The following is a 16,119-nucleotide window of genomic DNA, read 5'->3' as shown; positions in this document are numbered from 1 at the left end:
CTCTCTGCAGCCTGGCGGGCGCCATGTGGCCGAGGCCTTGCCGGGCCCCAGCCAGGCCCCTGGCTCTCTGGCTCGAGTGCCGCTGACGCAGGGCCCAGTAAGTGCAGAGGGGACTCGGCTGCTCCATGCCGCCGGTGCGCTCCAGCCCCTCTGCGCCGCGGGGCCGTGCGGCTGCTCTCACTCCAGGCGAGTCGGGAGCAGCTGCCTGCAGCCAGCCTCGCAGGCAGGACCAGCTCTTCGGCTCCAACGGCAGCTGGGATCCCCCGGCAAACCCCTGGCACCGGGAGCCTCGCTGGGAATGAGCGGAGCCGGGCTCCCAGCCGGGGGGCGAGAGGTGCTGCTGGGAGCGGGGTCAGTACAGGGTCTGCGAGGCCCCCTCTCACCCCGAACACCCCTGGCAGCCCCCGCGCAGCTTCTCTCCAGTCCCCGGCATGGCAGGGCATGTGCACTGGCCCAGGACAGCCAGCCCCTGACCTGGGCACCCATCGGCTACAGGAGAGACCGTGGCAGGGAGACCGTGGCAGGCGGGCAGCCAAGGGCCAAAACCCCGGTGAGCAGGAAGTGCCCGGGCCCCACACGTCCTGACGTGCCCTGGGGCACGGCCTGGCCAGCAGCCTCTGCGAGCTCCTAGGAGAGGGGCCCCAGAGTCAGCTCCTGGGGGAGGGGGGCCCCAGAGCGGGTGCTCAGGGAATGGCTCCCGGGAGCCGGGACTGTCTCCGTCCCCGGGCACCGTGCCGTGGGCCCTCAGAGCGCTCAGTGCCGAGCCCCCGAGAACCGTCCGCCCCGCCGAGAGGGACGCCACTCGCCTGGCTCTGGGGAAAGGGGGGCTCCCGCCTGGGCAGCCGGTGTTGGAGCAGCTCCCGGCTCTGGGGCTGGAGACGGATTTGTGGGAGTGGCGTGCCCCCTGGAGGAGGTATCGCGGCACTGCACCCTTGTCTTCCCCACACCCGCGGGTGGCGGGAGAACCAGCAGCTCCCCGTGAGCGCCAGCCCTGGGAGTTGGCCCTGCCGGCTGGCCTCGCTCAGCCCAGGGGCTGCGAAGGGAGCGGGGCCAGGCGGGCTCGTCCCGCCCCGTGGCCAGGGGCCAGGTCTCGCTGACTCACCTTTGCTCTTGTCTCCCCGTGCAGCGCCATCGGGGCCAACCCCCTGTACTGTGACTGCCAGCTACGCTGGCTCTCGGGCTGGGTCAAAACAGGCTACAAGGAGCCCGGCATTGCCCGCTGTGCCGGCCCGCCCGACATGGAAGGCAAGCTGCTGCTCACCACCCCGGCCAAGAAGTTTGAGTGCCAAGGTGAGGGGCCTGTTCAGCGCCCGGTTACTGGGGGCTGTGCCCGGTGGATGGGCACAGACAGGGTCCCGTGGACTCTGACCCCTGCCCTGCTCTGCCCTGGCTGTCACCCCCCGCAGGTTAATGCTGGAGCGAATTCGCCGGGTGGGGTCACTGCGGGCAGGGGATTGTGTGCCATGGTGGGTCCCATGCAGGGCTGGGACCCGGGGGGTCCTGAGTCCGATGCCCAGCTCTGAGATACCTTCTCCATGTGGCAAAGCCCCTCCCGCACCCTGTGCCTCAGTTTCCCTCTGCTGATCCTGACCAGCCTCCTGGGCTGCTGCGAGGGTCAGAGACGCTAGGGCCAGGAGGGACCCTGCCGAACAGCCCATCTGACGTCCTGCACAGCACAGGCTGGAGAACCTGCCCCGGATTCTGCCTCCAGCCCAGTCACACTGGATACGTCTACCCCTGCCCGCAGCGGGCCCGGCTCAGCCGACAGGCTTGCAGCGCTGAGCACGGCTGTGTAGACTTTCCGGCTCAGGCTGCAGCCCGGGTTCCGGGACCCTCCCCACTCCTGGGGTCCCAGAGCCAGGCCCCAGACATCTCCCCAGCCCCGCCAGTGGAGAGCGGCTGTCTGATTGCTGGGTGGACGTGCCCCTGGCTGAGCTGGAGTGTGTCTGTCAGGGAGAAGAGTCCAGCCACGGGCTGGTGAATCCCCCGTCCCTCGGTGGGTTAATTCCCTGCTGGGTGGAAATGGGGTTCACCTTAGTTCTAGTCGGAATGGGTCTGGCTTCAGCTCCGGCTGCTGGCTCTGACTCGGCCCTGACCTAGCGAGTCAGGGCTCCCTGGACAATGCGGGGCCTGGCAAAGGGGCTGTGTCGGGAAAGGTGCCTGGCTGGAGAAGGGCAGCTCTGCTCCCTGAGCAATGCCAGGGGCTGCAAGGGCCTGGCTCGAACTGTCTGTGACTTGCGACTCCTGGCCCATGCCGGCCAGTGGGTAAGTCTGAACCTAGAGCGTCTGACGGCTGCAGCCCTGCTTCGGTCCAGCCGGAGCAGACTCTCAGAGGGGAGAGAAGGACACTCTGTGGAGATGGCTAACACTGGGTCAGACCCTAGCAGGGCCCAGGCCCGGCTGTAGCTAGTCACGGTCAGTAACCACCCCGCGGCACTGGCCACAGCGTGGTAGAACGCCCGGTGCCTCGCCAGCGCCGTGCAAACACACCCTGGGTGCAGGCCGCTGAGCTAACTGGGGTTTGCACCTGCCTGGCCTTGGTTCAGCGGGTGCAGACACTGCCTTGTCCCAGTGCCTGTCCCTGCTGTGGGGTCGGGGGTCCCTGGAGCCCTGACCTGGGGCCAGCCCCCAGCACAGCCCAGGCCTGGGCGTTTGCACCGTTACAGTCCCACAGGGCGAAAGGGACACGGGGGCCTGGGGCCGGGCCGGCTGGTCCCTCGTTCCCAGGAGGACTTTGACGCCCCGGCAGCGAGAGGCACCAGTTCGGGCCACGCTCTCCAATGAGGAGCAGATATTTATAGGGGCGAGAGGAGCCCCCACCCCGAGGGGACAGAGCCAGAATTCCAGCCGCGTGTGAGACCCCCGGCTCCAGGGGCTGAGCCAGATACTGGAGACCAGGATGAGACCTGCGGGGAGGGGGCCTATCCCACAGCGGCTGCACCGGCCCATCAGAGACCGGACACGGACATGGTCCGGCCGTGGCTGTCTTCCACTGGCCGGTCGCTACCTAGAGACCACAGAGGGGCCCTTTGGGGTCTCGTATGGCAACGCTGTGACTCTGAGAAATGAACCCACCCTCGCCAGGCCAGGAAAGCCCCCCCCTCGCGGCCTGCTGGGGAGATGAGCCCATTTTAACCTCTCGGTCCCAGAGCTGGCCCACACTGCACTGACCAAAGAGGGCTTGAAAGAAAAGAGCTGGAAGGAAACCCAGCGCGGCTGCTGCCGCTGGGCCAGGCCTGGGGCTTTACAAACTGTCCCAAAGAGGGTGAGACTCAGCCTGCCAGGCGTGGGCCCCTGCTTCCGCCCAGCGGGTCAGCGCTGCCCCTGCTTCCCCCAGGATTGGCAGGGATTGAAAGGGAGCCGCTCAGCCTAGCCAGAGCTCCCGTTCGATGGGCTACAGGCTTGGCTGATACTGCTCATGGTGTGGGCGTGCTAGTGCCTGGGGGCCCACGACACGGCCACTACAAACGAGAACCCCACAAACTGGGCTTGGCGCACGGGGACTGCGGCAGGAGCTGGCTGGCTGGTCGGTCCGCAGCGTGACTGACTGGGGGATCGGCATGGGGGCCCACGGGGATGGGTTCTTGGCCCTACGGCAGGTAACATCTGTATCGGTGACCTGGAGAACCCACAAGCGCGGTCACTAGCCCCAGGCGTGCGGTGACTTGGCAAGCTGGGCACAAGCAGCAGGAGCAACAGCAGCGCGCCCCGAGGGGTCGATACCCTGAGCGCTGAGGAAAGGCTAAAAGCTGGGCCAGTCCAGTGCGGCGCCAAGGAGACTGAGGGGGCCTGCGAGCAGCCTACACCTGTGAGCAGGGCTGTTCCAGCGGGCGGGGAGCGGTTGTTCCCCGTCTCCACTGCAGGCTGGACAAGTAGCAAGGGGCTTAATTCGCAGCCCGGGGATGTTGGGTTGGTATTCGGAAAACGAACGCTCAGGGCAGCGAAGCTCTGGGCCAGGCTCCCAGGGGAGGTTGTGGAGGTTTTTAAGGCAGGTTAGACACACGCCTGGCAGGGCTGGTTAGGTGACTTGGCCTCGCTGCCGTCTCATGGTCCCTTCAGCCCGACAGGTCTGTGATTCTGTGTCTGTGTTTCGGACGTTCTGTAACGACAGCTGGGAACAAAGACTCAGCCCTACTCACCCGAGAGGGGACTCCGTCCCCAGAAGCAGCGACGCTGAAAAAGACGAGGGTCAGGGTGGACAATCAGCTGACAGGAGCTCCCAGTGTGAGGCCAAAAGGGCCAATGCGATCCTGGGCTGCATGAACAGGGGACTCTCAAGAGGGAGCAGAGAGGTTATGTTCCCTCTGGATTTGGCCCTGGTGCGACCGCTGCTGGGATCCAGTGTCCAGTTCTGGCGCCCACAGTGCAAGAGGGATGTTGACAAATTGGAGGGGTCAGAGAAGAGCCACGGGAGTGATTAAAGGATTAGAAAACCTGTCTGATAGTGACAGACTCCAGGAGCTCAATCTGTTTCACTTAACAAGGAGAAGGTGAAGGGATGGTTTGATCCCAGTCTGTCAGCACCTGCCTGGGGAACAGGTATTTAACCATGGGCTCTGCAGTCCAGCCGAGGAAGGTCTCACATGATCCAGTGGCTGGACATTGAGGCTAGACACGCAGACAGGAAACACGGTGTTTCTTTAACAGTGAGGGTAACTAGCCACTGGATCGCATTACCCAGCCTTGGGCAGATTCTCCATCACTGGCGTTGTTTAATGGAAGTGGGCGGTTTCCCTGAACGCTCTGTCCTGGTGCAGAGCGCAATGAATCCAGGGCCATCGCGTGGCTTGTGCTGTGCAGAGCTCTAAGGAGATGATCACAGGGCTCCTGGCCGTGGACTCTCTGAGTCTGGTTCAGGGGCTGGCACCTGCCATAGGGTGAGAGGCTGCTGGAGCTCGGGCTGTTCAGTGTCTGATGGCTGGCAGGTGACTGGATCCAGGTCTGTAAGTGTCGCCCTGGGGAGTAGAAGTTCGGCTAGGGACAGCCCTGCCGCTGACCACGCTGAAGCCAGACATGCCCATTTAACGGGGAGGGTAATTAACCATTGGCCCTTCCCAGGGAATGGGCGGGTTCTCCATCACTGGAGGCTTTTCGTCGGGCGGCTCTCTCTGAACGCTGGACAAAGGGGCCTTGGGGCGGGGCCCTGGCCTGGGTTGTGCCCCAGGTCAGACTGGCCTTAGACACTGCTGATCTGGGACCCCTTGCTCCTGCCCCCCGGCCCATGGCAGCCGGTGGCTGAGTGCGGGGGGCTGCCCAGCTGTGTTCCAGGGACGGTCGAGCTGCGCTCGGCGCCGGCTGCCTTGCACGGGGGTTGAACACCTCCCTGCGTAGCCCAGCCGTGCGTTAGGGGCTGGGGCTGTGGGACTGGCTTGCTCCTGGATTATCCGGCCCTGGGAGTAAGGCCCCAAGGCCAAAGTGCCCTGGCTGAAACAGCAGCTGCGCCTGTGTCCCCCGTGCCAGGCGCCTGCTGCCAGCACCCCCGCACGGTCACGCGCTGCCAGTGGGCTCCAGGGACCCTCCCTCCTTCCTTCCCCCCACCAGGTCCGCCGGCCCTGAGCATCCAGGCCAAGTGTGACCCCTGCCTCTCCAGCCCATGCCAGAACCAAGGCACCTGCCACAATGACCCGCTGGCTGCCTACCACTGCACCTGCCCCAGCGGGCACAAGGTGAGCAGGGCGCGGGTGCCAGCCCCTGGGTGGGTGGACAGGCATTCGTTCGCTGTCACGGCCTCCCGCTGCAAGTCGCGGGCAGCAAGACATGGGCAGGAGCCCAGGGCTCTGCCAACAGCTCAAATCGGGGGCGGGGGGCGGCACTCGCACCCACTGGCTGCTGGGCTCAGCTGCTGCCCCCGATCCTGCCTGGCGGGGCGTCGCTCCCCACAGGATGGGGCCTTGCCAGGGTATTGCTCATGACACCGTTATGGGACTGGCAACGGGGGACGGGGCAGGGACCTCGCGGCCTGTGGCCACAGCGCCTAGCTTTGAGCTCTCCATCCCCAGGGCAAGGACTGCGAGGAGCCCGTGGACAGCTGCTCCAGTGGCCCCTGTGTGAACGGCGGGACCTGCCAGCCCCCGGCGCGGGAGGGAGCCGGGTTCATGTGAGTGCGAGCATGGGGGGGTTACGGCTGTGGGACCCCGGAGATGGGGCACCAGGGGATGGCGCTGGGCGCCCACGCAGCTGAGCGGGCGCGTGTGTGCACGGGCTGCGCCTCAGCTCTGAGACCTGGGCCCAGCGGCCTTGTCCAAGCTCCCCATCCCGGAGCCAGGAATAGCGCCCGGGGGGCTGGGACCCTGTGGCCCAAGGCCAGGTGGGGCTTGGCGGCTGTGGCAAAGGTGGGGCTGGCTGTAGGGGCGGGAGCTGGGAGCTGCTGAAGAGGGCACAGCGAGGGACTGGGAGGCCATGCTGCAGCCCACGGGGCCGTGTGGCAGGGACACTGGGTCCCCCCCTCCATCCCCGCATCCGCTCCGTGCTGAGCGGCCCCTCCACCCCTCAGAGAGGAGCCCCCAATGCGGCCCTGCCCAGCTGCTCGCCCCGTTCCCCCGTCGATGAGAGCGGAGCTTGGGGAGCTGAGTACCAGGGCAGGTGCCCGGGTGCGATTCCCTTTGAGCCCGAGTCCAAGCAGGTCTGTGTGCCAGGCCGGTCCCTGCAGGGGGGCCCCGCCGGGCGCAGGAGCCAGCCCCGGGAGCGGGGCTCACGCACTCCCCACTGCAAGCCGGAGGCAGCGGGGTCTCTTCTCGCGCCCCAGAGAAACACCCCGTAACTCACTGCTGAGGCAGGGAGAGCCAATGGGCTCCTGGCACAGCCAGCCCTGCCCCCGCGCGCCCACCCACCCCCGGACACCAGTGCCCACGCTGAACGGCCTTAGCCCGTCGCCACAGCAGCCCAGCTGCCGCGCCAGCCAGCCTGGCCTGGGGGGTTGCAGCTCTCTGAGCCGGGGCTGCCAGAGGCTCCGGGCACGGCCAGCCAAGCAGCCCTGGCCCCGGGGCCCACAGCTTATCATTCGTGTCAGCCAGCCACCCCCAGCCTCCTTTGCACACACACGTGCAGGGCGTGCACTGGCCACGCACGCACTGTGCACGTGCCGTACACACTGGCAGAGATCTCGGGCCAGGCAGGTTCTTGGCACTGCTAGTTTTGGTGCTTCCCGGTAATTCATCCCTCACGGCTTCCTCTCTCCCGGAGCGCTGAACCCCGGCCCAGCTCAGGACGGGGCGTCCTGTGAAGCCGTCCCCCGCTCCTGCCCCTTTACAACCATGGGACTCGCAGTTGGCCCTGAGTGCATCCCGGGCTGGGCCTGTCCTGGGGTCCCGCTGATCTGCACGGTGCCGCAGCCTCACCCTGGGCCCACCCTGCAAAGGGCGCCGGGCCTCGGGGAGCTTCCTGCAGACGGCCTTTCTGGCTCGCTCCCCTTGCAGCTCTGCGCCAGTTCAGAGCTAGCAGGGCTGGGCACAGGGTCTGATCACCAGCTTTGCCACAGTCATGCCATGGGCCCGGCAGGGGCGCCTGGCTGCAGCGGGGAGCTGGCAGGCAGGACTCCTGGGTTCTGCCCAGGCCTGGCTCTGGTCAGGAGGGGCATAGAGCGCAGGACTCCTGGGTCCTGCCCCAAGGGTTTGCGCGCCATGGGCTAGAGCAGGGAGCTGGTAGGTGCGGCTGGTTCTAGCCCCAGCTCTTCCGCTGCCTTGGGGTGTTTCCTGGGGCACGTCCCCTCGCAGCTCTGGGCGTCGGTTCCCATGGGGATGGGGGTCTCCCTCTCACAGAGCAGTGTGGGTTCAAAGGCAGTCGTGTCTGCAAAGGGCGCAGGCTCCCTTGGACAAGACGTGCTGCGGCTGGCCCCTTGTGCTTCGCTCCATTGGCAGTCCAGGGATGTGCCCCACTGGGAAAGCAGGCGGGGGGGTGGGGGGGCCAGGTGACAATTGCTGCAGAGCCAGCGGGGGAGCCTGTGCAGTGGTTTTGGTGGGCCACACAGAACCGGTGGCTGCTCCTTGCCAGCTCAGCCAGGGGGTAGCCGGGGGCTAGGGCGTTAACCTGTGGGTTGTTTTCCTCCCCGCCTGGCAGGTGCCTTTGTGCAGCAGGATTCGAGGGGCCGACCTGCAGCGGCATCAGCGACGCCTGCCAGGACCACGCTTGTGCCAATGGGGGCACCTGTGTGCAGGGGCTCGGAAACTACACCTGTCTGTGCCAGCCCCACTACACAGGTATGGGGCAGGAGGGGCCCTCCCCGGGCTGGGGCAGGGGACAGCCCACCTGGGAATCAGCCTCCGAGGTCCCCAGCTGGGCGCTGTCCTCCCCCAGGAGGAGAATGCTCTCCCTGGCCCCCCACACATCTGTCTGTCAGCATACCCCCCCAGCCAGCCATCCCTCTCCTGCCCTGCTCATCTGAGCGAGGCTGAGCACCCAGCAGTGTCCCAGCCCCTGCCTGTGGGAGCCGGGCACAGGCCCCAGGGCTGGCACTCCTTGCTTGTGCCAGAGGGACATTTCAGGACGCTCCGGCTAGCACAGGCCAGGCCTCCGTGCAGCACCGGGCGCCCTGGCAGCATCTCCCTGACCCAGATCCGAACGGGCAAGGCGCCTGGAGAGGAGGCATGGCTGGGTAACAGGGGGACTTGCCTGGAGTGCACATGGCCTGGGGACCTTCTCTGCCAGGCTGTGGTGCCCTGCGCCAGCCTCCCGCGCAGACCCCCTGCATGCTCCCCGCGGCCGTGGGGACAGCTCCCAGGCCCCAGCGGTGACTCAGTGGCCCTGGCTGCTCCCTTCCTTCCGCCTCGCGGAGCCGGGGCCCTGGGGGGCCAGCAGGCTCGGAAGGGTCAGTGCTGGCACTGCCCAGCCCCTGCAGCTCTGGGAGCAGAGGGCTGCAGCCAGACGAGCCCGGCCTCTCCCCTCCCTTGTCCAGGACGGACCTGCGAGGAGCTGGTGGATCTCTGCTCCGTGGACCTCAGCCCCTGCCAGCACAGTGCCCAGTGCGTCGTCACTGCCGAGGGGCCCCGGTGAGTTAAATCCCCCTGTTCCCTGCCCGTGTGGCTGGGCACAAGGCACCTGGGGCTGCCCCAGACATGCCACGTTCGTGGGCACAAGCCCGCAGACCCCCCCAGTCCCCAGGCATTGGGGAGGGGCAGCGCCGGTCACCGCAGCATCTGAATTAGGACCCCATTCGCCATTGTGCTGGGCCTCCCCCCTCCCCTCCCTGGGCTGTCGGGGACACAGAGGGTGGGCAAGGAATTCACACCAGAGGGGCAGAGCCGTGAGCCAGATGGACCTGCAGCCGGGGGACACCCGGGGTGCCGAGTGCCTTTGGCCTGGCTTGACATTGCTTGTGCCCGGACGTCCCGCTGGGGCGGTTTGCCCTGGTGCCGGAGGGCAGCCTGGAGGAATTGTCGGGGGCACCTGGCCTGGGCAAAGATCCCCCTTGTGCGTTCCGGGGCTGGGGCTGTCGGGCTCTGGGGCCGGCCAGCACCTAGCGCTCCGGGGCCCTGGGTCACAACGGCCCCTGAGAGTCAAAGGATCCCCCGGCGCGAGGCGTGGAGAGCCCGCAGAGCCTGAGGGGCAGATTCAGCTCTGCCAGGTCCCCACGGGCGGGAGGGGGAGCTGTGCTGGCACGGGGCGGGGGCTAGGCCAGGGCAATGCATGGGCATGGAGCCTGGGGGAAGGCCCCGAAGGGGCGTGGGGCAGCCAGCGAGTCCTCGGAAACACAAGCACAGGGACAGTGGGGCCTAACCCTGCCCTGGCCCGGAGCTGGGCTGCGAGGCCCGGTGGATCTCGGAGCACGGTTCCCTTCCCCCCAGGTGTGAGTGCGCCCCCGGCTACGGGGGGGACAACTGCAGCCTGGACTACGACGCCTGCCGGGACCACCGGTGCCAGCACGGTGCCCAGTGCCAGGACGAGGGGAACGGCTACTCCTGCCTCTGCACACAGGGCTACAGGTCAGGCCGGCCGAGCCGCGCTGGCACCCCCGGGAGGGGTGGGATGCCCAGGCCCCAACACCTCCATCCCATGCCCCTGCACACGTGGCCCGGGCGGGGCCCAGCCTGGGCCATGCAGCTGGAGGTGAGGGGGCGGCGGGGGGGCCGTGCCCTGCTGCAAGCGGGCCCCGGGCACCCCCTCACGCACCAGAGCCAGACGGAGGCAACTCGTGGTCCGGGGAGTCTGGTCCTGCCCATGTTGCTGCCCCAGTGCAGCCAAGGGGGGCCCAGAACCTGGCCTTGCTCTTTGGGGGGCCGTCGCCCTCACCCACCCAGAGCCCCTGCACCTGCTGTGGGGTGGCTGATCTGGGCCAGGCCTGGTTCTCCATTCCCTGCTCCAGGAGGGGACCAGCTGCCCTGGCCTGGGTCTCGCTGGGGTCCCAGGCTTATGGGCTCCTCTCACCACCTGCTGGCCGGTCCCTCTCCCCAGCGGGCAGCTGTGTGAGATGCCGCCTCGCGCCCAGCCCAGTCTCTGCGCGCGGGCCGAGTGCCAGAACGGGGCCGAGTGCGTGGAGCTGGGCAGCCGGGCCGTGTGCCGCTGCCGACCTGGCTTCGGGGGCCCCGAGTGCGAGAAGCTCCTGAGCGTCAACTTCGTGGACCGGGACACGTACCTGCAATTCACCGACCTGCACAACTGGCCACGGGCCAACATCACGCTGCAGGTACGGCCCGCGCCGGCCCCCCACCCGTCAGCACCGGGCACGGCCCCTGCCAGGGCTGCACCTGGGGCTGCTGCAGGGCCGGCACGTGGGGTGAGCAGGGGCAGCGTGGCTCTGGGCCTGGCCTTGTGTCCCCAGGCCCTGCCAGGAGGTGAGGCTGAGGGCTGGAGGGAGGTGGGGGTCTGGGAGGCAGGGCTGCGTGCCAGGTGGGGTGCATGGAGGTGGGGCCGGGGGTGGGGCTGGGTGCCAGGGGGCGGGGCTGGGTACCAGGTGGGGTGCAGGGAGGCGGGGGAGTGGCTGGGCACCAGGGGGCGGGGCTGGGTACCAGCTGGGGTGCAGGGAGGCAGGAGCTGGGCTGGGATGCCGGGGAGCTGCCCAGGCCGGCTGCTGGGCTGTGGCCCCTGGTGTGACATCCCGCCCCCCACGCCCTCCGCCAGGTCTCCACGGCCGAGGACAACGGGATCCTGCTGTACAACGGGGACCGGGACCACATGGCCGTGGAGCTGTACCAGGGCCATGTGCGGGTCAGCTACGACCCCGGGAGCTACCCCAGCTCGGCCATCTACAGGTACCACCCCCTCCCCGCCAGCCGTGGTGCTGGCTGCACCCAGCACTGGGGGGCAGCCCATGGCCTCCCATGGGGGGGGGCGATTTCTGAGGGGCCAGCTCCTCTCAGTGCGTCTAGGAGCCCCCGCCCCCCCTGCCACCGCCCAGCCTGGCCATGCCCCTGCCAGAGCCGGACCCATGGTGCAGGGCATGGGGCAGACCCTGGCGTAACCTGCCGCACACCGCGCCCCTCTCCCTGCCCAGCCGCGGGCACCACGGCCCCGGCACAGCCCCCTGCCCCATTGCCTCTGTGTCGGAGGGTTCTTCCAGGCACGGCGCCGTCCCGCTGCCCCACAGCACGGCTGGCTGGAGTGGCAGTGACGGGGGGGGCAGCCTGGCAAGGATGCCCCGGTGTAGACAAGGTCAGCGCCCCCCAGCTCAGTGCACCCGCAACGGTGGTGCCAGCCCTGAGCCCTGTTGGGGGAGGGGACTGGGCCAGCTGCCAAGGAGCCGCTCCCTGAACCCCTGTCTGTGCCCTGGGATAGCACGTGCCCCCCCCAGGCCTGGGCACAGCCCCCCCCCCTCCCCAGGTCTGGGCACTCCCCCCCATGACAGACACTGAAGGCAGCGAGTGTGGGTGGCTGGGGTGGTGGTGGGGGGCTGGGCTGGGCAGCAGAGTGGGGACGTGTGGCAAGGGGGCCAGGGGTACCGGGAGCTGGGGTTAGTGACTGAGCCCAGCTCAGGGATGCCAGGGCTGGGGGCAGGGCGGGGCCAGGCACTGGGCTCTGGCACGAACCCTGGGGGGCAGGGTGGGGCTGGGCTGGGCCGCGAGGGGGCTGGGGACGCTGGGCTCTGGCACAAGCCCCGGGAGGCTGAGATGGGGATCTGGGCAGGGCTGGGCAGCGAGGGGGCTGGGGGCTGGGCTCAGTCACTAACCCCGGGGCCTGGGCCCTGCCCCCAGCGCCGAGACCATCAACGACGGGCAGTTCCACACGGTGGAGCTGGTGACGTTCGAGCAGATGGTGAATCTCTCCATCGACGGCGGCAGCCCCATGACCATGGACGGCTTCGGCAAGCCCCACACGCTGACCAGCGAGGCGCCGCTTTACGTGGGAGGTGGGTCCTGGCGCTGGGGTGCCAGCCTCGGGGGGAGGGGTCCCAGGGCTGGCCGGGGGCAGGAGCAGGAGCTGAGTTCAGCCGGGGGGAGCCCGTGGGTGCCAGGAGCCATCAGGGAGGCTGGCAGATGGGGCTTGGCAGGGGTCAGGCCGGGACGGGTGGCACCGTTCGGGGGGAGGCTTCACTGGGCCCGGAGGGAGGGGATCTCGGCGCTCGGCTCTCTGTGCCCGGTGGGGCATCCACGCCGGGGGGCAGGCGCGTGTCCCTGGCTGCCTGGGGGATGATGGGGTGGGGCTGGGTGCCCCAAGCGCCCGCCTCACGCCCGCCCCACCCACTCTCTGCCAGGCATGCCGGTGGACGTGAACTCGGCCGCCTTCCGCCTCTGGCAGATCCTCAACGGCACCAGCTTCCACGGCTGCATCCGCAACCTCTACATCAACCACGAGCTGCAGGACTTCACCAAGACCCAGATGAAGCCGGGGGTGGTGCCCGGCTGCGAGCCCTGCCGCAAGCTGTACTGCCTTCACGGCCTGTGCCAGCCCGACGCCGCCCGCGGCCCCGTGTGCCACTGCGAGCCGGGCTGGGCAGGGCCGCACTGCGACCAGCAGGGCCACAGCCCCTGCCAGGGCCACAAGTGAGTGCGGTGCCAGCGCCCTTCCCCACGGGCTGGCCTCGCGGCACCGGGCACCAGCAGCAAGGCTGGGCTCCAGCTGGGCAGCACGGGCCCCGGGGGCTCAGCGCACGGGCCCCTCCAGGAACCGGGGCTTAAACCCCCTGTCAAGGCCAACAGCAAATCAGTTTGGGCCTGTCTGCTTCTCAAACCACCATGGAAAGGGGCACAGGGCGGCCAAGGACTGGACTAGCCAGTGAGAGGGTCCATGGGCACCGGTAGAGCTGGGGGGGCCCGGGGCTGGGCTAGCAGGGGGCTGGGGCTCAGGAGTGAGGGGCACCGGCAGGGCTGGGCTAGCAGGGGCTGCGGATCGGGAGTGAGGGGCACCGGCAGAGCTGGAGGGGCAGGGGGCTGCGGGTTGGGAGTGAGGGGCACCGCAGAGCTGGGGGGCAGGGGGCTGCGGGTTGGGAGTGAGGGGCACCGCAGAGCTGGGGGGCAGGGGGCTGCGGGTTGGGAGTGAGGGGCACCGCAGAGCTCGGGGGGGGGCAGGGGGCTGCGGGTCGGGAGTGAGGGGCACCGGCAGAGCTGGGGGGGCGCAGCTGGGCTGGCAGGGGGCTGCGGGTCGGGAGTGAGGGGCACCGGCAGAGCTGGGGGGGCGCAGCTGGGCTGGCAGGGGCTGCGGGTCGGGAGTGAGGGGCACCGGCAGGGCTGGGCTGGCTGGGGGCTGCGGGTCGGGAGTGAGGGGCACCGGCAGGGCTGGGCTGGCAGGGGCTGTGGGTCGGGAGTGAGGGGCACCGGCAGGGCTGGGCTGGCAGGGGCTGCGGGTCGGGAGTGAGGGGCACAGGCAGAGCTGGGGGGGGGGCGCGGCTGGGCTGGCAGGGGCTGCGGGTCAGGAGTGAGGGGCACCGGCGGAGCTGGGGGGGGAGGGCTGGGCTGGCAGGGGCTGCGGGTCGGGAGTGAGGGGCACCGGCAGAGCTGGGGGGGAAGGGCTGGGCTGGCAGGGGGCTGCGGGTCGGGAGTGAGGGGCACCGGCAGAGCTGGGGGGGGCAGGGCTGGGCTGGCAGGGGCTGCGGGTTGGGAGTGAGGGGCACCGGCAGAGCTGGGGGGGAAGGGCTGGGCTGGCAGGGGGCTGCGGGTCGGGAGTGAGGGGCACTGGCAGAGCTGGGGGGGGGCGTGGCTGGGCTGGCAGGGGGCTGTGGGTCGGGAGTGAGGGGCACAGGCAGAGCTGGGGGGGCGCGGCTGGGCTGGCAGGGGGCTGCGGGTCGGGAGTGAGGGGCACAGGCAGAGCTGGGGGGGCGCGGCTGGGCTGGCAGGGGCTGCGGGTCGGGAGTGAGGGGCACCGGCAGGGCTGCGGCAGGAGGAGTGAGCAGTGTAGAGGGCAGCGGGCACTTGCCGCGTCTCTGTGCTGTGTCGCGCTCCCGCTGGTGCTGCCAGCTGCTCCCTTGCCCGAGCCCCGAGGCCACGCGCAGCCAGAGGCGCGAGCTCTTGCCTGGCCGGGGCTGGGCGGCGCGGCTGGGCGCTGTTAACCTGTCCCCGGTGGCTGCGTCCCAGCGGGCCCGGCAGGAGCGTTGCCAGGGAAGGAGCAGGCCGGGAGTAGCCAGCTCGGATCTGCTGAGTCGCTGGGTTGGTGCCAGCTCCGGGGGTGGCGGGGGGGCCGCGTCACGCCCTCTGTTGCCAGGGGTGCTCCGCGGGCGCCGTCCCGCCGGTCGCTGAGCTCGCGCCGGGCTGCCTGGGTCACGGACAAGGCCCCTGGCAGACAGTGGAGCTGGTCCCCGCCAGGCAGGCCGGGCTCCCGGCGGCTCTGCCCAGGGTCGTGTCTCTGCTCCCGCAGGTGTGTCCACGGGGACTGCGTGCCCCTCGACGCGCTCTCCTACAGCTGCCAGTGCCACGACGGGTACCGCGGCGCCCTGTGCAGCCAGCAGGGGGAGCTCTACAACCCCTGCAAGAGCCTGCAGTGCGGCCACGGGCACTGCCAGATCTCGGACCGGGGGGAGGCGTCCTGCGAGTGCCAGAGCGGCTACGCCGGCCAGCTGTGCGACCAAGGTCAGAGCCCCACCCTCCCTGGGCCCCCCATGCTCCTGCCCTGAGTCGGCCGGGGCTCGGCCCTGCTGCCCGGGCGGCTCCGGAGAGCCCCGTGCGTGGCTGTGACGGCAGAGCCCCACGGACAAGCCGGGCCTGCCCCTCCCACTGAGAGGTGCCCAGGGCCACCGTGGAGCCAGTGGGCCCAGCGGCTCCCTGGCGTAGCACTGCCGCCCGCGGTGCAGCTGCCCCGGGTGAGGTCGGCCCCATGTCCCCGGAGCCGGGCTCCTGGTGGCGTTTGCTGCTGGCAGTTGGGAGCTAGCGCCTGCCTCGTGGGCTCCTCCCCGTGGGCTGGGCCTAGGCAAAGAGCCTCTCAGCCAGCAGGTGCCACGGAGCAGCCATCCAGGGCTGGCGCCCGCGCACCCAGGGCCGGGGCCTCACCCGTGTGCAGGAGGCAGCGTGCCAGGCGCCTCGGAGAGCCCGGGGTCTGACTGCCTCTCTCCTTCTGGCCCTGCAGAGTCGGCGTGCCGGGGCGAGCCGGTGCGGGACCACCCCCAAGTGCAGCGGGGCTATGCCATCTGCCAGACCACGCGCCCCGTCTCCTGGGTGGAGTGCCGGGGCTCCTGCCAGGGCCAGGGCTGCTGCACGGGGCTGCGCCTCAAGAGGAGGAAGGTCACCTTCGAGTGCAGCGACGGCTCCTCCTTCGTGGAGGAGGTGGAGAAGGCCAGCAAGTGCGGCTGCGCCCGGTGCATGTAGCAGCCGGGGGCGGGCGGGGGAACGCCGATAGAGACCGAGGGGCGGAGCCGCTGGAGGCACCGCCCATGAGCCGGGACCGTCTGCCTGGCACTCCCAAAGCCTGCCTCGCTGTCCCTCCCCCGTGTGCACCGCGGGCGTGAGCCGGGCCCCGCCCGGCCGCCCTGGGGCAGGGGCTGCCCCATGCAGCGAGCTGGCACGAAACACCCGTGTAGATAGGGAGGGTTTTTTTAAACCTGCAGCTCCCCCAGTGTATTTATAGTGGGCAGGACACGGGAGCCGCCCCAGCCCCCTGCCTGTCTGTCTCTCTGCTTTCTCCGCTTTGTACAGCCCCAGCCCTGGGGTCAGCCCCGCCATGTGAATTCCCATGGGCTGGGGGCCTGGCGGCCGGGGGTGCAGCGGGGGGCTCTGACCCTGCTGCCTTTGCCTGGGGTGGCGGGACGCGGCCGGCTCAGCGGCA

At 69.5% G+C, this 16,119-nt stretch overlaps 1 protein-coding gene across 1 annotated transcript in view; it reads left to right on the top strand.

Annotated features, from left to right (window-relative positions):
* SLIT1 (slit guidance ligand 1) overlaps window positions 1-15,793 on the top strand; it is a 148,500-nt gene extending 132,707 nt beyond the window's left edge. The window contains exons 26-37 of the mRNA XM_074959506.1: window positions 1,127-1,290; window positions 5,542-5,666; window positions 6,000-6,097; window positions 8,056-8,195; window positions 8,891-8,984; window positions 9,780-9,917; window positions 10,387-10,618; window positions 11,053-11,183; window positions 12,123-12,277; window positions 12,623-12,911; window positions 14,719-14,930; window positions 15,424-15,793. Coding sequence (XP_074815607.1) covers window positions 1,127-1,290; window positions 5,542-5,666; window positions 6,000-6,097; window positions 8,056-8,195; window positions 8,891-8,984; window positions 9,780-9,917; window positions 10,387-10,618; window positions 11,053-11,183; window positions 12,123-12,277; window positions 12,623-12,911; window positions 14,719-14,930; window positions 15,424-15,662 — 2,017 coding nt within the window. The 3' untranslated portion in view covers window positions 15,663-15,793. The remainder of the gene's footprint in view (window positions 1-1,126; window positions 1,291-5,541; window positions 5,667-5,999; window positions 6,098-8,055; window positions 8,196-8,890; window positions 8,985-9,779; window positions 9,918-10,386; window positions 10,619-11,052; window positions 11,184-12,122; window positions 12,278-12,622; window positions 12,912-14,718; window positions 14,931-15,423) is intronic.
* Window positions 15,794-16,119: the final 326 nt, after the last annotated feature.

This window comes from Natator depressus, chromosome 7, assembly GCF_965152275.1.
Source record: "Natator depressus isolate rNatDep1 chromosome 7, rNatDep2.hap1, whole genome shotgun sequence".
NCBI classification, from domain to species: Eukaryota; Metazoa; Chordata; order Testudines; family Cheloniidae; genus Natator; species Natator depressus.
Note: the sequence above shows the minus strand (reverse complement) of the source record. Positions and strands in the feature narration are given on the sequence as shown.